The sequence below is a fragment of the Columba livia genome, chromosome 14 (assembly GCF_036013475.1).
Source record: "Columba livia isolate bColLiv1 breed racing homer chromosome 14, bColLiv1.pat.W.v2, whole genome shotgun sequence".
Taxonomy (NCBI): Eukaryota; Metazoa; Chordata; class Aves; order Columbiformes; family Columbidae; genus Columba; species Columba livia.
Window position 1 is genome coordinate 1,066,061 of NC_088615.1, and position 21,435 is coordinate 1,087,495.

The 21,435-nt window shown below is 44.4% G+C and overlaps 1 protein-coding gene across 3 annotated transcripts in view; it reads left to right on the top strand.

The window, feature by feature from the left end:
• The window catches only part of NR3C1 (nuclear receptor subfamily 3 group C member 1), a 58,939-nt gene extending 37,807 nt beyond the window's left edge, over positions 1-21,132 (top strand). For 2 of the 3 annotated variants that reach the window (XM_065029405.1, XM_065029406.1), the window contains exons 4-9: positions 1,852-1,968; positions 5,329-5,598; positions 8,281-8,425; positions 13,610-13,740; positions 16,197-16,354; positions 17,161-21,132. In XM_065029405.1, coding sequence (XP_064885477.1) covers positions 1,852-1,968; positions 5,329-5,598; positions 8,281-8,425; positions 13,610-13,740; positions 16,197-16,354; positions 17,161-17,313 — 974 coding nt within the window. In that variant the 3' untranslated portion in view covers positions 17,314-21,132. Of the gene's footprint in view, positions 1-1,851; positions 1,969-5,328; positions 5,599-8,280; positions 8,426-13,609; positions 13,741-16,177; positions 16,355-17,160 lie in introns of those variants that run through there. The other variant, XM_065029407.1, reaches the window with a different exon arrangement.
• Positions 21,133-21,435: the final 303 nt, after the last annotated feature.

The window sequence follows — 21,435 nt, forward strand, 5'->3', positions numbered from 1 at the left end:
GCTGGCGCTTTTGCCAGCTGGGTTTCCCTGCAGAAGAGGGGAGGCTGTTTTGGGAAAGACAAGCCACCCATCAGGCTTCCAGAAGCAGCAGCTCCTCCCACTTCCAGCGCCCTGGGTGCCATGGGGTGCTCTGTGGAAAGGCAGAGTCTCTCGGAGGGATCAGAAAAGCCACGTTCGTGTTACAGTTTGTGCTGTTCCCGGGGGGAAAGGATGGCAGCTCTGGGGGAAACGGAGGCTGCTGCCGTCCAGCAGGAGCCGGTATGGGCTCCAGTGCAAAGCACCGAGCCGGTCAGGGCTCCCAGCTGCTCCTGCACTCCTACATCTGTATCTTTGATTAAAATAAGGTCACTGGGTAGCCCTCAGAAGGAGTATAATATGGCAGCTGGATATATTACAGGACGTAGCCATGGTTTTGCCTGTCCTCAAGCTTAAGCAAGCCACAAAAGTATTGACACATGAACAAATCAACCCAATAATTTATTTTGATCAGGGATGGGACATGCCGCAGCTTACAGCATTGATGTTAAAAATGTAAGCGGGCTTGTAGCTGAAAACCTGCAATCAGTTCCTTAAGGTTTACCTCCACTTTCATTTTTATTGTTCCACAGATTTTCCCAACCTTAATCCTTGCGATTAGACATTGTGGCTGTTTTCAGGAACTCTTCCAAGATCCGTTACTTCTAGTATTCACTTTAAGGAACAAATAATTTGCTTTTTATATTTCATGTGTCTGCATGAATATTTGTTCCATGCGTATTAGTGTGCTAATGGCAAACAGAATTACAGATCATGGATTTATTTTTCAAGCTGTCTTAAACACAAAGATGGCACGTGTCAGTAAGTCTTCCTCTTCTTCAAATGGAAGAGAAAAGGGGGTTCATTCAGAAACACGTCCAGGCTTGGTTTGGGTTATCGGCTGGAAACACTTCCCTGCACAAGTTTGGCTACGACCACACTAACGGACTCTGCTTACCCATAGTTTTCACAGCTGACTTGAAACCAGTTCCTTAACCGGGCTCTTTTGCTATGGGGAGACTCTTGAGACACCATTGTTAATAACTCAGCATTTGGAAAATGTTTATTTCTCGCAATGTTAGATTATCAGGACTTGGAAATACGGTGTAAAAGCCTCGGTACAGCTTTCTGCCCTCTGAAGAGACGCGTCTCTTGATCCCGTCTGGGAGGAGCAGATCTCGTTTAGTAGCACCTTTCTCTGAATAAGTTAGATTGAGACATTTATTCATATAATTCAAATAATGAAGAGTAGATACGACTGTTGCCGTGCTCTTAACAGCTATGGAGTGCAGTTATTTTAATTTACGTAGTTTAACTTGCCATGTTTCTAGGGCCAGTTTTGCTCTGAATCTGTGAATCCATAAAAATGTCGGAGAACTTGGTTGGGCCAGTTCAGACTCTGCGTTAAACAGGAAGGTTTCATGGCTTTCAAAATGATGGAAACCATGTCTGTGTATCTGTAGAAATGTTCACACGTATACGTTCAAAATGTGTTTGTGTTATTTACATCTTTTGAAGCCAAACAGGGAAATGGGAAACACGCTATGGAATATAGATTTGAGAAACTTAAGAGAAAAGTAGTTTTGAAAGTAGAATTTGCCTGATATTAACAAACAGAAAGTGGGATTTCTACCTAAATTTATTGGCTTTCATGTCTAAATAAGAAAAATCTGTTTGGTGTGTAGATATGTGGAATCATATGGATACTGGTTTTGCGAGAATTGGAGTACACTAAGTAAAGGCATTATATAGCCGCCAGATCCTTAACGTGACTGAGCGATGACTTCATGTGCGGCTCTGACCGCGGAGCTGATGGCTGTTTGTCTGTGACTGCAGGGCAGCACAACTACCTGTGCGCGGGGAGGAACGACTGCATTATCGACAAGATCCGGAGGAAGAACTGCCCGGCGTGCCGCTACCGCAAGTGTCTGCAGGCCGGCATGAACCTCGAAGGTAACACAGCGCTCAAACCCTCCGCGTTTCTCAGTCCTGCACCATAAAGTCTGTGCTGCTTATGAAGCTAAACCAATTATTTGAGCAGCACGTTAACATGGTAAAAGTAAGCACTGCATTTTATGGTGTGTATGAGGATTTTAGTGAAAAACAAGGGTTTTTACGCTGCGATCTCTGCTGTCCTTCCCGTCTGTGTGCAACTGCCGTGTCTCGGTGTGTGCAGCAGCAGTGACTCATACGCAGCGAGCAGGGTTATTTTTGCCTCCTGTCAGCACATGGATCCTGTTGCTCTTCCCCGGCACGTGAGCAGCGGAGCTGCGGGGCTGCTGCTGCGGGAACGGGCGGCACCTGCGCACGGGACGGGGCCGGAGACCCACGCAGACCCGGGGCTGCAGAGGGGAGGTTATTTTTGTTCGTGCTCTGGCTTCTTCTTAAACGTCCATCAGAATCTCTCTAGGAAGACAGGTTAAAAAACAAGTGAATTTAAATGCACGCGTGCGTAGTTGTTCTCTGCTAAGTCCTGGGCGGTTTATGAGAAACTGAAGAACACACTGACTAGAGATTTAGCAGCGGTTGTAAAATGGCATAAAACATTTTTATTAGTGTCAGCTACGTTTTATGCTTGACATTTTTTTTTCCTTGAGCTGCAGAGGTTAATATAGTACTTCCTAGCGTGTTTATAATGGTGATACTTGTATAATGAAAATTGTCAGGTAAAATAAAAATGTCAAAAAATGTGTTTGTCAGATACAAATAGGAGCAGCGTTTCGTTTCAGTCGGTGATGATATCCTTGGTAAAAGGCAAACGGTGAGGTCTGTTAAGAGGGAGGTGGTGTGCGTATTGCAGCGTGCTCCAGGACGCGCCATTCGAGTTGCCTTTCTGCACCAAAGAAAATGAAAATGGAATGACGTCTGATGTCACTTTCCGCATGGAGCCTGGAGCCCTTCCAACTGTAGTTTGCTTGCCTGAATTTTGGCACAGAGAATCCTGGAGAACAGGGACTTTTTGGAAGATGGATGTTGTTATATAAGTTGTTGGAAAGGGAGGGGAAGCTGCTATGGCTGAGAGGAAAGAGAGATCTAGAAACTCAGCAACAGAAATGGAAGAACCCAAACTAGTGTGAAATAGCAAAAAACAACCACGAAAATGACAATTTATCGGGCCGATCTGAACAGATGGTGAATTGATCGCACAGAAGGACTCGCGGAAAAGAAAACTGGAAGGCAGCATAAAGCACAGAAGAGACAGAAAAAGATTTCCTTTATCTGGGCTGGTTTTGAGTCACAGTTCAGGAATTACTGTTGTTTAGAAGATAATTAAATTGGCATACTTTTTAGACAGAAATGTCTTTTTGAAGAGTTATCAGGTGTACCCTCAGTGCTGAGCCAAAGCGGTTCCGTGTGCACTGGAACCGGGTTACTGGTCATTTCGGTTCCAGTCCGGTCTGTCAAACCCTTGGCCCTGCTCATCACCCTTTTCCAGAACTTTCTTGTTCCCGTTGCCTGTTTTTTCGTTAGTGAACTGGAGAAACACAAAACTGTGAAGCTGTAGGTACCAGCGATTTATACAGTGCTGATATTTTGTACTCTAGCCTCTATTTCGCTGAGTTTTCCTTTCCGCTCTCGTCGTTAATTGACCCCAGGCACTCCTTGGCACTCCTCCTCTTTCTGATGTGTTTGAAAAAGAGATTGATTGTTAGGTTTTATGGCTGTAAAAAGCCATCTCATAATTTTTTAGCCTTTTCAATTGCATTTTATAGTTAAACTGTTGGCAATTAGTGTTTTTTTTTTCCTGTCATCTTCATTTTGAATTTCCTTCCATTTTTGGGGGATCTCTGATGACAGCCCTTGCCCTGTCTGTCTGTGTCTGTGTCCCCCGCGGTGCCGGGACCGCTTGGTGCCCAGTGTATCTGTCTGGATTATCCTCTGTCATTGGCCCTAAGGAGCTGGCTTTAAATTTGTGGTATTTTTATATTTGGAAATAAATTGTAAAGAAATACCTTATCTCAACCTTTTTTTTTGTGAGTTACAGCTATATAGCTCAAGTCAGTCCTAGTAGCACAGCCTAATAAAAATTCTTGCATAAAACAGTGTCTTATCAGATATACTTATTTTGACAATAATTTTACCAGACTTTCTGGGCTGGAAATACTCCACACCAGGTGTCTGCGTTAAGCTGAAGGTATGTGCATGTAGATTGCAGTCAAAAGTAGTTTGTTTGCTTTTGAGAACAAGGATAACGGGGCAATAAATGCCAGAGTGTTGGAAAGCTCTTGGAGCAGCCACTTCAAAATTTAGATGAGAATAACAAGGAGCCTTTGCTGCAAGGAAATCACCGTTGCACCGTTTTGCTCTTGGCAAAAGTGACCAGTGCATAAACCTTTGGGAAAATGCAATTTATACAAGGTCTATAGAGAATTTGTTATCTTGAGCAGTTTCTGTCCAGAGCGGTGGGAGGAAGGAGGTCGGGAGGGGATTTTGTGTGTTGCAGAGCTACAGAATCGGGGCATTGCTGACTATTAAATATTCCGAATAGGTCAGCAGAAACTCTGAATGTGAAACTATATTACATGTTACTTTTATGTGCTATTGATTTAGCTCGGAAGTTCAGAACAGAAATCAATGGAGCCCCAGAGAGAAGGGGGTTTCGCTCTGGTCCGGGCACAGCCGTGTGTGCGGTGCAGGACTCGCGTCCAGGAGCCCAAAGCCGGGCCGAGGCTCCTTGCTGACAATATCCTCATAAACTGTGGCTCCAGCTTTTTGTAGTTTGCAGTTAACATCTCTGTGCGATGTTTTATTTATTTGGCCTGTGAGTTTTATGGTTTAATTACGCAGCAATGATTTTATGTGCAAGAGGGCTGGCAAGAGAAAAATCTCCTCCTGCCCAGCGTTTTCACAAAAATGTTTTCCCTGGCTCAAGAGATTGAGTAACTTCTTACCCATTAAATATAGCTTCTCCTTAGATGTATTCTTTCCTTTCTTCTGTATCCTTCTATACTTGGTATTTTAAGGGACTTCCAATATTTCCAAACAGGTGTCATGCCATGACATGAGGCTTCGCTGAAATTTTTGCATGTGGCAGAGTGTGTAGGATCAGGCCTTGTATTTGTATTTACTGACATTACAGACATTATTTGACATTTGGAAACATTAACGTAAAGGTGACTTTCATTAAAATGTAAAATAGATAAGCTTAGTGAGAATTGAAGTGAAATTATTTATAGATCGATGAAAAGCTGTACATGTTTCAGGCGCCTGACCTGCCGGCAGGAAGCGAACGCGGCATTTCCTCCGCTACGCTTCTGCTGCCGCGCGGTCACTTTCCGTTGTCTAACCTGTGACCTACCCCTGCTTTCCTAGCTCGAAAAACCAAGAAGAAGATCAAGGGGCTGCAGCAGGCGGGCGCGCGGGACACGGCCGAGTCGCCGGGCAGCAAGAGCGTCGTCCCCGCGTCGCTGCCGCAGCTGACGCCCACGCTGGTGTCGCTGCTGGAGGTGATCGAGCCCGAGGTGCTGTACTCGGGCTACGACAGCACCCTGCCCGACTCCAGCTGGAGGATCCTCTCCACCCTCAACATGCTGGGGGGGCGGCAGGTCGTGGCCGCCGTCAAGTGGGCAAAGGCCATTCCAGGTAACGTGCAGATGCGCTGCTTACCAAATCCGCTCTTTTTGTTGTACTAGAGTCTGTCTCTTTATTTGGGAGCCTTCAAAGCCTTTACAGGTGAAGTTTTAGTAATATCTGGGCTTATTTGTGTCTTAAATACTTCTGGAGTGGAAAAGCAGAAAAAAATACAGATGTAAACATGTATTTACTGCTCGTATAAATTAGATCATTTTACCTGAACCCTCTGACCATTGAGTGTTAAAATTTGTTTTGCTTTTAAAAGTAGAGAACTATTTTTATTAGCTCTAGTTCCACCTCTTCGATAATTATTTCTTTTATTTTTATTATTATTTTATTATTATTTTTATTATTGTATTTGTATTATTTTTATCAGTGACGTTCTCTGGACGTTTATGGACTGTTGCTGCACTCCTGGCTTGTCTGGGCCTGCGTTCACAGGTGGTGCTTTTTTTACCACCCCTCACCGTATCTGTAGTTCTTCCTCGGCTGGGAACAGGCGTTGGAGTGTCTAGTCCATCGTGCAAGTCCAGGTGTCCGTTTTTTCCCAGGCTCTGTAGTTACACGACTGACGTGACTCACCTGCAGCAGGTGGAAGGTTTGTTGCTGGTTTGGCTCCACACAGGTGCCTTGCAGAAGTGCTGTTGAATCTCAGCCCTGGACATCACACACAGTGTGTCCTTGGGAGAGGCCAGAGCCAAAAAACCCCTGAAGATCTGTTTATTCCTGACCAAACAGAGACCTGCGGTTTCCTCCCTTTCCCTCCTAGTGAGCACCGGTAGCTACCTGTGTGCAGAAACCCCAGCAAAGCCGCCTCCTTGGTGCATGTGCCGCCCAAGAATAACATCACATAACAGGTCTGCCAAAATCAAAAAGCCTGACAATGACATCTGTGAGTCATAATGGTGTCTCTTCCAAGGCAGGGGAAATAAATTAGCAGTAGGAAAGAATGACTAAACTCGAATACGTACGTCCAGCAGAGCTGCGAGCAGAGATCGGTGTGTGTCGGGGCTCGGTGCCGCGGGCGTTAGCGGGACGGGGGCCCTGTGCACATCCAGCCGCCCCCCGCAGTGGGCTTTGCAAACAGGAGCTTCGGTACCGATTTTATACAACAGTTCTGTGTCCACAGTCTCTTCTGGACAATTTCCCTCATTAGACAAACCCTTCGGGTTACAACATGTGCTATTAATGAAAATGCCAATCTTCTCTTTAATAATTACATTAACAGGAACGATTCTTAGAATTTCTTATCTTCTTTTTTGGTTGCTGGAGTGGCTCTTCGTGGGGTGTCATGCGTACCCCTGGGGCTGTGCACCGTCAGGCACCGTGTGCCAGCACTGGTTGCCGAGCCCTTTAGCTGGGATTGCAAAATAATCTTCTCCTGAGGGGGGTTTGAGCAAAGATTTCAAGGCTTAACCCAGTAAGGCTGAAATAACTTTGAAACACTTTGTTCGTATTTTAAAAGTAGTAAATAGGAGTTACTGCTGTCTCCAAAGTCAGAAGCTGTTGTTGAAGTTATCGGCCATAGCAAGTTTTGTTATCTATTAATTTACTGACCGCTGTCTGTTTAAACACCTGCAGGAAGCAGCGCTGCACTGAGCTCATTAGAGGTCAAACCATTAATGAAACTGAGTAAAATCAACTTCAGTTCAGACTCTAGTGGTTCGATGTGGCACAGTACTGTCTTGCTGAATGTAGGTGCGATCTTACAGAACTAGTGTTGCAAGGTAAAAGCTGCCTACATTTTAAGACTGTTTAAGGGACTGGTTTTCAGATTTCACACATTTTCTCGCTGTTTAATTGGTGCTGTTCCTTCTACATATTCCTAGAAAATTAGAAGCAGTTGACGATGGTAACTCACGTGATACATATTTTGTAAGTTCAGTGTACAATTGCTGTTGAATAAGAATGAAATTTGACATTAAACCATTTATTGTCTCTCAAAAACTCAGAAAATCCTGTTAAACATCAGGGTTGTCAGCGCCCAGGGCTTTGTGTGCATGAGCTTTTGTACATGGGCTGCTGAGAATTTATTTTGCAAAGTACAGATTCAAGTGTGAATATGATGTACAGTGCAAAGTGCAAGAGTTACTCTTTCTGTTGCTCTCCTTTGGTTATTTTTCTATATTATGTATGTTTCGTATGGTTGACAGTAACACATCGAAACCAGCTCAAGGCTGAGTTATACCGGAGCTGTCTATGCGAACCTTTCATGTCTCTATGTAGTCATATTGTCAGAAGACGTAACTGGAGTCTTGTGGTTACAAATGCTTCATTTCTACATCTGCAAAATTTTGCATGTGCAAAGGATTCCTTATGGTGTCCTGAGTGTTTCAGTGTCACTTCAGTGGCTGGAAAATGGCATTGAAATTTTGCACCCCCTTTGAAGTGGAGGGTGTTTTGTCTACCAAGAACTTGCTCAGGAGAAACCTCTTACTGTTCTAATTTCTTTTTTTCTTCCACCAAAAAACCTAATCTGAAATACTTGACTGCATCAGATGATTGTAATATGGCAAGAAATTTGGTTATTTCAGGTAGAATCATCACAGTTACAGAAATTGTAGTCCAAGTGGTAATCTAGCTTGACAATGCTGATGTTGCACAGAAGATCAGCGTGGTCCTTTGCCAGCTTAGGGCAGTGTTCTTTTTTTTGCTACTAACACTGTCACGCCTCAATTGTCATTGTTCCAGGTTTCCGAAATTTGCATCTGGATGACCAAATGACCCTCCTGCAGTACTCATGGATGTTCCTCATGGCCTTTGCTTTGGGCTGGCGATCATACAAGCAGTCCAATGGAAACCTCCTGTGCTTTGCACCAGACCTGATCATTAACGAGTAAGTGGGCCGAGGGTGGTTCTGGTGTGCCCAGGTGGCTCCAGACTCCGCGCAGCGTTTTGGGATTGCGCTGGAGGGGTGAACCCCAGCTTCTTGCAGAGATCGCTGATCAGTCTGCCATGTGCAACTTGTTTTCTGTTAGCGGGTTGCTTAGAGTTTTTAAATAAGTCAAATGAAAGAAAGGTGGTTTAGAGATGAAGCGTGTTTACATCAAGAAGTTTTTGTGGGAGGTGTGTGTACTAAAATGTTCCATGTTGTGACTGTTCCTGCACCTTTCATTATGATCATTCTAGTAGAGCCAACACAGTTGAAGATAAGAGTATATCTGGTATGGAGAGAAAAGTCTGGCAGACTGCACGACGTTCTGTGTGTTGTGTAAGGTGCCGGTGTGGTCCCACCAGAGTGCTTGGCCAGCTAAACGTGTCCATCCCAGCCCGACTGAACTCTGGCTGAAACGACAGGGTTACACGTGGGAAAACTTGACGGACTTTTCTTTTTTGTTGAACTGTGTTATCAAGTTTCCAGGGAAGCTGAATTTGCTAGAATGTTTGGTCATCTCTTTTCTTGCCCCACGCATCGCTTTGCTCGTAGTGTTCAGATTCTGAATTAGTTGCTGAAAATACTCTGTAAATCCTTGAGCTTGCTGGCCAGAGCCATTACAAATCCAGCTTACCCATCTGCAGGTTCCAGTCCATTGGATGCTGTTGCTGTGGATTTGACGTTGTTTTGTTTCATGAAAGGGCCGGTCCATTTGTTGGGCCTGAAGCCAATAAATACAGTCACTGCGCCTCTGACACGCGCAATCACTGAACATTTATAGCATCAGAATTTCACTGGCAATAACTTGAAAAGTGATGCAAGTGTTATCCATGTCTGTTTTGCTGTCTCTAAATGGAGGCAATACTAATCCCTTCGGGCATCTTTTCAGACCCTGGTCTTATATTTTTGTTCCTGTTGCACTTTAGTATCAAATCTCCCAAATCTCAGTTGAAAAAAGCCCAGTAATTCTTACATTTTCTATGAGATCAGCCATTTACATTTCAGATGAGTTCTTTTGAATGAATATTTATTAACTTCATTTTTTCAATGTAAATATTTTCCCAGGCTTTTATGAACTGTAATCCTTTCTTTGTAATAAATATTTTCTTAAAAAAACTTGAGGAGTAGGTGAGAAATGAGGGTCCACCTGTGTACTTACATTTATTAAAGTTCTTAGAATATGTCTCTGGAGTAAAATAGTCTCCATGTGCTGGAACTGAAATAATTGATATTGTCGCTAATAAGCATAATAACATCTAATTTGCTTTCGGTCGGAGGGCTCCTGCTGTTTTATCAGCGGGTCAACAGCACAGAGCTTTGCAGCCTCGGCTGTGTCGGGACTGCTCAAAAACCCGCAAGGGTGATCCCGTTACACTAAATATTCATTTTGGAATTCATTCTAGTTACAGTTTTGGTCCATAACTTGTTTATCAAAAGGACGTTTGTTTTCAGTGAAACACGTGGACCTGCAGTCTGTTCTCCAGCTTCCCCGTAAAACTCTCTGGTCGTAAGTTTTTCGGTGCCGCTCCTCAGTAACGTCCATCCTGAGACCCGACAGGTCCTGGCCAGCACGTGGAGCCCCTGCGAGCGCCGGGAGGGGACGGGACGTGGGGACACGAGGCAACAGCGCGCTTGGATTTCAGTATCAGCTGTGTAACTTCATTTGACTTAAGAATCAGATATTCTATAAGCCTGGTAACCCTTATCAAATAAATAGGTAAAGCAGCATCCTCCAAAAGTCCAAACAGCTCCATTATTTGATAATTCTAAACCCAATTCTAGTATTAATAACATTACAGTGAGTTCTCTGGAATAATAGGAAAAGAGTGACTTTTCCTCATAAGTTTTAAAGCTCGATTCCCCTCAGTACAGTCACACGTAGGTGGTTGGTGTGTAGCCGAACAAGAACCTTCATTTTGCCTGTCTGAGAACCAGGGTCACGGTTATTTTTGCAGTTAACTGCAGCTGTCTGCATCAGATTTTTGGCTTCCTGTTGAGCAGTTTCAGGTTTCTGCGTGCAGATAAGGAGGCAGGAGTTGCTCAAACTGGTAATTTCTGAGATCTGCAAATGACATTTCTCCAAGTCTGTTCTTTATGGGAACATTTTTCATTTGTAACTAAGAATTTGTTCTGCCTTCCTATCTGTTAATTGCGGTTTCAAAGCATTGTTTCAGTGGAGGGCTAGGACAGAATGACGTGCCTTTACCCGCACCTGTAGGAATACAGCGGTTCCGGGAGCGCTGCCGTCTCCTCAGTGCACAGCTCCACCTTGACCGTGTGCTTGGTTTTCTGAAATGGAAGGATAAAGAACTGGAGGGCTGGGCGAGAGCTCGCAGGCCGCACCGAGCTGAGCTCCCCGGGCAGACCTGCGCCGTGGCAGCCTCACCAAATGGGGGGGATGTCCGCGCGGTGGGTTTTCAATTCTGGTGGGTAATTTGAGTTTACACATCAAACAAAATTGTATGTATCCCGTTATGTTATAGGCGATAAACACCTCACGGGGTATGTGGAATTGCACGTACTCAAATCTCAGGATGAATTTTTAAAATATATCTAGCCTACTTTTGACACCAAAGATTCCTTTCATTTTATTCAATAGCAATTAACCCTCAGAAGGATCATAAGAACAATACAGGTCCGATGTAAATCAGGTGGGGCTGCGTGGCCGGGGACAGGGACAGCCCATGGCAGCAGAGCACATGGTGCCCTCCCCCGTGTTAGTGCCGTGCTTACAGATAGCTGCCATTACTTCCATTTCAATTTTCATTAGGTTTCATATGAGCTTCTAGAAACCATTTATTTTGTTCAGTTTCTGAGCTTTAAAGACTTGTCCTCATGTTTGGTACAATTCAGCGTCTTCAGCTTCAGGATGAGAAATTCTTTGGCTTCGAAGGCTTCTCCGAGCTTTGGTGATTTCAAGGGACACAACTGCAAAGTATTTTTGCTCAAGATTGAGTTCTTTATGGGGCTAATAAGACTTTCTCTAGTTCCATGTATGTGCTGGAGCATCTGAGCAACATCAATCCTGCGTTTATCCCTCTCCAGCCCTGCCGAGTACTACCCTACGTAGTCACTACTCACAGCGATAGGGAGGAGCGAGATCCACGAGCTCATGTTGATGCTTTTCATAAAGTGTGTGTAACTGGGCTGCACGTAAGGAACCCGTCTGACCCCTGAAGGGGTTTGTCATGCTACGCTTTCAGCTGACAGATCCTTAGCATTTATAAATATCTCACCGTGAATGCACAAAAAGCTGCCCAGAAGTCAGTGGGTTTGTTTAGCTCAGTGCTCAGGTAGCTCTGGCTGCGGCGGTGCTGAATGCCGCTATTCATTAGCACCATCGGGGATGCCGCCGTAATTGAATTTTCCGAGTATCATTGATGCAGTCTGTGGTGGGAAAGAGAATTAAACTCTGTTCGTCTTAAGTCTTGAGCTGGCAGCGTAGTTATTTGACCAGCCTTCTCCGAAAAACGGAGTATTTATTGAATATGCCATTTTTATGTCTGTACTACTGGAATTTATTTGGAGGGGGAGGGAAGAAAAAAGTACATTGGCTCATGTATTTGAGTAGTGTTTATCACATTTTGGATACCCTAAGTTAATAAGTCTGATAGGGCTGGGTAGGGTGGATTATAATGTTGCTGCGATATGAAATTATTTCCTATAGCGTTTGTTGAGTGCAGGAAGGTTCACCATCCATCTCACGGGTTCTTTTCTGAGGTTGCTGGTAACAAAAGGAGAGGAAATCAGATACTTACAGAACAAGGTGGTTCCAGTTGGATTCAATGTGCGAGCACTAAAGCAGTGTCTGCAGGGCGGGCAGGTCTTGGGCATGCTTGCCTTGTGTTTTGGTTTTTGGTTTTTTGGGGTTTTTTGGGTTTTTTTGGTTGTTTTGTTGTTGTTGTTGTTTTAATTATTATTTTTTTATTATTATTATTTTTATTATTTTATTTTTTCTTTTTCCCAGGACTGCAGTTTGCGTACTCTCGGTATTACCAAACTCTGCATGTCTTCATACAGATTGTCAGGCTGGCGGCGGTGATTGCGTTTGCAGCAGATGGAAATAAATGACAGGCCGACCCATTTCCTAATGTTTATTTTAACCTTGTGCCCAGAAATGGCGATAGTTTTCCATGAGGAAAACTGCTGAGCCCTGTCATAGAATGTGCTTAAGTTACTCAATTTGAAGTGTGTAAGATGCCCTTTGATACAGCCCAGAGGGTTTAGGAGAGAATTTGCCAAATGGCCCAATAATGGCTTTGTGCCCAGTGCCCTGAGAAACACCCCACGGCTGAGCATCTGGCACTAGTTTCCCTTATAACTTACACCGGGATTCAGTTTTGTGTGTGTCTTTGTTTAGATTATAATGCTGAATAGGTGACGTCTTAGGAAAGGTGACACATCATTAATGAAAAGTTAATTGCTAACATCACTGTAGAGACATTGTGTAGTCGTCGCACTGGAAATGTACTATTTAGCCTGTCTTTTGCTCTACAAAAGCTCACATGGGAAAGCACGAATCCCTCCTGCACTCTTCAGAACTAATCTGGGCGTGTTTATTTCCCACCCAAAGCCGTAATGGTGCCATGTTCACAGTAACCAGCTGTAGAAGCCCATGGAAAGGGGTTGCTGCCTCAGCCGAGGTGCTAAAGAAAAGGAGTTCCTGTTTGATGCAGGATTTCATTAAAATAGAAAAGTAAAAGGAAAAAATTATAAATACATCATATTTGTCGTTCTGATTCCAAGGAAGTGTGTTCCAAGGTTTTCCTTTCGTTGTCTACATGTCTTTCTGTTTATAATTAGAAACTTTATTATTATTACCATATAAAGGTAACAACATTTAATTGTTCTTTCTAAGAACATAAAAGGAATATGAGAAGTATGAAGAAACTTTGAAAATGGAGAAGTTATAGCGAGTTGATGCAAATCACTAGTGAGCAAATATATATTAAATTTAGGTGGACATCTCAAAGATATTGAAGGAATTACAGAAATCTCATCTCATGTCTTACTCTAGTGTACCATCATGGGCCTTCATATGGACTACATACTTTGGGACTGCAAGACGGGTCTTGAAAACCTAGATGTAGGATTTTTAGATAGCTAGGCAGACATTTAACTAATTTTTCTGTTCTTATTTCTTAGGCAGAGAATGAATCTACCCTGTATGTATGAACAATGCAAACACATGCTAATGGTTGCCCGAGAGCTCTCGCGGCTTCAAGTCTCCTATGAAGAGTATCTCTGCATGAAAACGTTGCTTCTCCTCTCTACAAGTAGGTGAACAGTTCCATACCTATGTGAACAATGTAAGTTTGACACGCCGGTATTGAGTGTGCACGTGTAGTTTAAAATTGTGTTTAGGTATCTTACAGCAACTAGAAGGCAAATTGTTCTGCTTGGCACCTGATCATATAGAGTTAGTAAAGGCAGTTCTGCTTTTAGCAGATACGAGACGTTCATGCAAAGATATTATGGATTGTGTTCAAAACTTGCCAAGTCCAACAGAGGGGCCCAGCTCAAAACTGGAATTCAGAATTCTCCAGAAGTATATAAATCACAAACTGGCTGGGGAGTTCAGGACCCAGCGAACCAGGCAAAGCCGTGACTTTGTGCCCATAACATACCTTACAAAACCAAATAAACCACACGTGGAACAAACAAAAACACCCAAAGAAAACACACCAAACCCACCACCCGTGAGGAAGTTCTGAGCCGGTGAAGCAGTTTCTCCCCAGACAAGTTCCCAAACTCCCCCCAGAACTTATTTAAAATTAATGAAATACAACTATAGTTTTTTGCATTTGCATCTAAAAAGTATATGGTAGATTTCCAATAGATATTGTGAGATAGATTTATCTAACATACCAAAGCTGCTCTAATATCGAATATACTACATGATGGTTTTTATGTGTTCAGTAGAATATGCTGTAGTTAAAACAAGTCACAGCTTAGTGAAATTCTGTTGTCTGTACTGATTAACAACAAATAGTTTAAATATTTTAGACAGTTCATTACACCGAGGGCTCAAACGTTCCTTATCTTGAATATTTCCAGCGAATGGCAGCGTTAATTCCTGTAAGCAAATGAGGACTCGGTAGCTTTGGAAGGCAGTAGCAGAGGAAGGCGGGGGCTGTGGTGAGCAGCGCGGCGGTGCCGGTGCTGGTTTGGGCGCAGGCGGCACCGCGGCCGAGCCAGCACGGGACAAGGGCTCTTTCCACAGGAAACCTGCGGCTCCATGCTGCCCTGGGCATTGTAGGAACTTGAAACTGCCCTGAAACTGCCAATTTAAAGCAGTTTCTGAAACCTCTCCCGAAAATTCCTGAGGTGTTTTGGCTGTGGCGCAGGCCAACTTTCCTTCCAGCAACTGGAAATTCCCTTAAAGGAGTTTCCATGGCAGAAATGGGGAAGAGGCTCCACTCGCTGAATTAAGCCCGTTCACCAGTGAGGTGTGGCAGGCATCGACATTAACCAGCAGAACGCCTCTTTGTTGTATTTACAGTGAAAGACAATGTATTTTCACATTTCTTTTTGAGTTACATACATTGTGTACATCGTGGAACTTGTGGAAATTGAATAGCTGAAATTTATGTAGTGGGTTAGCCCATGACTTGACAATTTTAATTTGTGCCTATTGTGTTTCTGTGTAAGTTTGCCAAGAGAAGAGGAAGAAGAGGAGTAAAGCAGGGATGCCATGCAGTCCAGACACATAGCTCACACATACATGTAGCTCACAGACCTTTTCCATTTAAATCATTGAAGCAAGAGTTGACACGTTGTCATCTCCCGTGCAGACAAGGCAGATAAGATACTTGACTCGGACATCTCACAGATGCTGACAGTGCAATGAGGGCTGGGTTTTTTTAAGGAAGGGATCGTCCCTTGATGGGACACTTTCGGTCGGCTTTGCCTCAGGTCTCTCCTTTATCCTCAGCTCTTTCCATTTGCTTCACCAAGGCAATCAAAGGCTTCAAATCAAACACCTTAAAGACCACTGGAGTCCATATGCTCGATTTGTCCTGCTTTATTTACTAGTGCTTGGCCTCCACAAGGACTGTCCCAGTAGGAGAATGGAGACACAGGGACTGAACGTGGGTTTGAGTCTGACTCAGTGTGGGCCTTGGTCCCCAGGCCTCGGGTTTCCAGCCCACGGCTGCTCGGCCGTCACTGTCACGACACCCCACCTCTGTTCCAAGAAGCTCCCGCCTGCCTTGGGCCGTTGGGTCGTTGTCCAGTGTCTGTCCTTGCCTTGCCTGGACACGTTATTTGATCCACATCGGGAGGGCTGGAACGAGGTGACATTTCAAGGTCCCTGCCGAGCCAGGCCATCCTGTGATCCCGTCCTTGGGCTTCCTTGGCACACACAATTTTTGTGGAATCTTTCCAATGTCGTGTTTCCCCAGACACTGAGGACACGGGCGCTCCAGCCCTGGTGCTTCCTCATCAAGGCACTTCCAGGCCTTAGTGTTGTTGCCTGCATGGTCCGGTTCCCTTCGCTATGTTTCTTGTTGGTTACCTTTGGGGTTTTTTAAATTGTTATTTTAATTTTGCCAGCAGTCCTATGTTAATTGTTTGGTGAGTCATCTGACTCAGTTTTTACTCTCTTCCCTTGTCTCTCTGCTGTTATATCATTAAATCCGTTTTCTTCTTTTGGTAACTACTGTAAGAGAACTTAAATAATGACACAATTCATAGATGTATAATGTCTTAAAGGTTCGTATCAATGTTACAGTTCCTAAGGAAGGCCTGAAGAGCCAGTCTTTGTTTGAAGAGATCCGTATGACCTACATTAAAGAGCTGGGAAAGGCCATAGTGAAAAGAGAAGGGAACTCGAGCCAGAACTGGCAGCGATTTTATCAGCTGACTAAACTGTTGGACTCTATGCATGATGTAAGTTCTTAGACAAATGTGTAGACATTACGGATAAATAACTTTAGGGTTATGACAGTGATCTTCTTTATCCTTTTTTTTATGTATTTAAAGGGATAACTGTCGGGGCGGGGGGCAGTTATGCTCCCCTGCTGCCTGACTAAAGGGTTATCGAAAGAGGTGAATGTGGCGCTTTCAGACTACTTTTGCAGTGGGCTCCACAGCAATTAATTTTATAATTCATGTAATTTTTAGTGTCTTCCGTTTTTAAAAATCATGTTGCTTTAAAATGGAGGACCTCTGTAGTAGCAGAGGTTTGAAGTTTAAAACCAGTAGTATCTCTGAGCCAAACTGTTCAAGAATCTACGGAATTGCTTGAAATTGCGTTAAAATAACGCATCACTGCTGGTTTTAGTAGTAGTAGCGGTCCAGTTTTGCGAGGAATTCCAGAATTCAGGCTGCCTCCTTTCGTGGCGTGTTCTCTGAATGGTGCATACAGTACAAAGCAGTCCAGGTGATGCTTAAGCTGGATAAGGCAAGGGAAGCTCTGACACCGCTAAGTTAGTTTACCAAGCACCTGGGGAGATCCCACTGAGCTTCTCCATACGTGTGCTTGTTATATGCGAGAATGGGAATTGATAGGACATCTCTTGAGTACGGTCTGTTCTCTTGTTTTGTATTAGCGCGCCATTTACACGAGTTAGTGGTGAACAGGAGGATCGCGGTGCACGTCGGCCTGCGCTGCGGTCGGGAGGAAGGAGGGATGGGGGTCAAGAGCGTTTCTGCGTGTATGTGCTGGAAATAATTCTTTGCTTTGTCACTTGTAGGTGGTTGAAAATCTTCTGAGCTTTTGCTTCCAGACATTTTTGGATAAATCCATGAGTATCGAGTTCCCGGAGATGTTGGCAGAAATCATCAGCAATCAGATACCAAAATATTCAAATGGAAATATCAAGAAGCTCCTATTTCATCAGAAGTGACTGCCTTAATACAAAAGGGTTGCCTTAAGAAAACGTCAAATGATAGCTTTTTTTTTTGTAAAGAGAAAAACCTACCAGACTTGTTAATTTTGTCCTTGCAGCGGTGTTTCTTTTGTAATTATGCACTACATGTGGTTTACAGAGGGCCAAGGTTTAGGCTGGAGAAGCAGCGACTTCCTCACGCTCGGTAAATAGCTGGGGAGCAGGGAAAGGAGAATGCATCTCCCGTGTCAGAAATGGTGTCTCGCCCCTCGCGCAACACCCGTGGATGATCAAACCACCAGTGGCAGGATCTGAGGCTGTGTTATGAACATTCTGCTAATTAATTTCTGCAGTTGGCTGGAGACAATTTTCTAGGCTTTTTCTTTTTTTTTAAGGTGTTTTGGATTTTTTTTAAAGCTAAGGTAGCATTTTGGTTTATGCATGTAACCTGAAGAAAGTTTACAAGTGTATATCAGAAAAGGGAAGTTGTGCCTTTTATAGCTATTACTGTCTGGTTTTAGCAATTTCCTTTAACTTTCTATACCGTGAACTCGGCTTGTTCATTTTTTCTTACATGATTTTTTTGTAATACTTCAAGATGCCTATTGTACAGCTGGTTTTTTAAGGTGGGGCAGCTCGTAGCTTTCCTCAATGACCTCTAGACGTTAATCCGTGAGTATGTTCATGTGAGAATGGGTTGGGCTTTTCTAACCCAACAGCTTTCAGCTGTCAGAGTGACCATAAAGATTTGGCATTTTCTAAGGGCCAGGGTGGGTGGGAGAACGTCTAATTTAAATCTAATTTAAATAGATACGAATGAAACAAACACTTTTGGTATATGTGCAAACGTGTTGGATATGCAGATTCATAGAAAATTAACCCAGTCCTAACTGGATGTAAATGAGCAGGTTATTTTATATATTGAAAAAAAAAAAAAAGCCTGATTTTTGCATATAATGCAACAGCCATAGCTATAAGAGTCATGGGCTGCATTGATGCCAAGAAGATCAGTCCTGACTGCCCATCAGGAAATTTTCAGGAAAATATGCATAGCTTAAGAAAAGTTTACCTATGTGTGGAGAAACTCACATTTTCTATACACTTAAATCCCCCATTGTACGAGTACGTGTGGCAAAGCACCACCGACTCGAGAGGCAGACGTGGCGCGGTGCCCGGCGGCTGGTTGGGTTCCGCTCCTGTGCCGGTCCTGGGCGCCCTTCCCGCGGCGCAGGCGGCGGGGCGCGCTCCGCGCACCCGCGCTCCCGGCTCGTGCGTTGTGACCCCTTTTCCCGCCCCGCGCGTCGCCCGCGGCGTCGCCGCCGTTCCGCGGAGCAGCAGCAGAGCTCCGCCGCTGGCGCCGCGCTCTTGGAGCCGTCAGTCGACCTTGCTGTCTTTGTAAGGCTGCGTCCCCATCCCCACCGACTAGCGTGCCATAAAGGCCCCATAGGTCTTGTGGATTTCTCCTTGTTGCCATTGATAACTATATTTTAAGAGGTTTAGAAGCTGTAGTAGCCTTTTCTACGTGCACCTTAACAATTTTCTGTATCTCGAAATTGAAATATTTACTAAGCCACTCTAAAATTTGATTTTTACTCAAAGTGGCCAGATTATTTGTGTAATAGAAATGAGAAAGATCATCTGATAAAATACAAAACCTAATATATTTTTGTATTTAGTTATAGTTTCAAATATGTATAATCGGTATATTCGTGATCCGAGAAAAGAAGGGAAGGGCTACTGCAGCTTTAAAAGCAATTTATTAAATGATTGTAAAATAGCTTGTATAGTGTATAATAAGGATGATTTTTAGATGACAGATTGCTTTATCATGATACATGTAATTATATTTTTTGTAGGGGTCACAAATATGCTGAATGGTAACCCGCACCCGCTGTGGTTTGTCTGGAGGTAGCACTGAGGGCATCGGTGTTCAGTATCCAAAGAAGTTCTCTGTGTAGGAAGGAAAACCTGTGTTCGGTGGATGGTTTGGGGGTTGATTTCGTGTTTCTCAGATCACTGTGTAGGAGCTGGAGGTGGACGGAGCTCGGTGGGAGCGCCGGTGGCCGCGTGGCTGGGGACCGCGCGCGGCCCGTCGCTGAGTCCGGCCCCGCGGCACCGCCCTGTGTGTGCGTACCCGGCCATGGGCGCCGGGGCCACGCCACGCGCAGCCTCGCGACCGCAGCGAAACAGCTCGAAGAATGTGGCAATAATCCGCATACAGGTACCAGCAATATGTAAATAGAGAGCGTAGGTTGTTCACAATACACTAGTACGTTTCTGTTGTTCAGCAAAAGCTTGTTTCCAAGCGGAATAGGAAGCTAAATTTTCATCCTTTCTTAAATCTCTTTTTGAATGTTATATCTATTAAAAACAAAGATACTATATTCAGAACTTTGGAGTAAAACATCATCTTTAATAAAAAAACCCAATAATTCTCTTCTCTTTGAATGATCTGTAAAGAACATGTGCATTTTGTAGCACTGAAGGTAAAGTTCAGTATTTTAATTATGACGTTCAGCCCAGCTCAATGGAAACATTCAGGTGCCCGTTGGAGGAACAGATAGGAGCTGCAGTCTGCTTGGGTGCAGGGGCTGCGGGGAAAACCTGCGTCCCCAGAGACCTCCATCAGCGCCCACGCGAAGGAGCGTGTGTGTGTGTGTGTGTGTGTGTGCGCGCGTGTGTGTGTGTGAGCAGACGTTTGTGCATCTGGATACACAAAGATACAACACTTTTTTGCCAGCAGGAGAGCTGATAACGTAGGAGAAGAGGCTCTGCCCCTTTTTGTCTGTGTGCCTGTATGTTCAGTTTTAGTTACGGGTTTAAGGAAATAAAGGAGACTGTGATGTTGTCAGAAAGCGATTGTCCGAGCAATTGTCCAAGTGATTGTCCAGGCGATTGTCCAAGCGGTTGTCCCGTGCGTGCCGTCGAGTCCGAGCGTCCCCAGTGCCGTGTCGCTGTGTGCAGCGAGGAGCCGCGTCCGTGTCCGTGTCCGTGCAGCGGCTCCGGACACCACAGGGAGAGTCCGACCGGGTCCCTTAGTGCCTTATCACAAAGTGCACGAGTCCGCGGGGGCCGGGGCAGCTCCGACCCCCGGCCGGGGTGGCCTTAGCGGGGCGGGGGTGGGACAACCCCCGCTCACAGGAAAAAGGCAGAAAACCGGAGGAAGTGCCTGGATGAGCGTCAGGAAGCCCCGTGTGCCGGGGCCGCGCGAGCGAGGCCGGGGGCGGCCGGTGGGCTGCGTGCGGCAGAGCGCTGAGCTCCGTCCTCCTGCGCTCGGGGCTGCGGGCTCACATAGGAACCACGTTCTAGGAAAGGGCGCTGGAGCCTCTTCCCGCGGCGAGAGGCTCCGGCGTCCCAGGAAAGGCTGTTGTGTGTGAGAACATCCCCACCTCCAACTAACTCGCATAACAGCATAGAGTCAACGCTGTGTCATTATTCTATTTTGTATATTAAACGAAGGGTATATACTGGCGACAAATCCTATATCATACCGCTGTATGGCATTATTAAAAAAAAAAAAATCATTATTTTTATCACAGTAATTTTAGCATAAAAAAATTAAACCAGTGACTCCTGTTTAAAAATAAAAGTTGTAGTTTTTTATTCATGCTGAATAATTCTGTAGTAACAAGTCTGTAGTTTTCACCTACTCAGTGAAATGTTGGACTGTAAAAGCTTGTGTGGAGTTGTTGAACATTTATTTTTTCATTTAAATTTGCTGTTCTGGTAATACAAAGCCACACATTTGTACAGAAGTTGCAGTAAATGTGAGCCATTTACAGCAATGCCGAATAATGGACAGAAACCATATAATAAAACTCTGTTTTTTTCATTAAATGGCTCCAAAATGCTTTTGTAGAGTTGTTGCTGTGTGCCTGGCAAAGATTGGTTCTGACAGCCCGGTCAGCTCATTGATGTTGTTTTCATTAATCACCTCATATGCAAAAATTATCTATGCTAAAGTTAATTATTGCTGCTGTAGTTCTAGAGCGGGAGAATTTCTTATAATTAAATTCAGATTAGCAGTTTAATTGGCAATCACGACTCGCGGTGCCTGCACCGTGCGGATTTGCCATTGCATCCACAACGTCCATTTTCTGGGGTCTGAACCGCAGTTTTCTATTCAATCCAAAAGCAGGT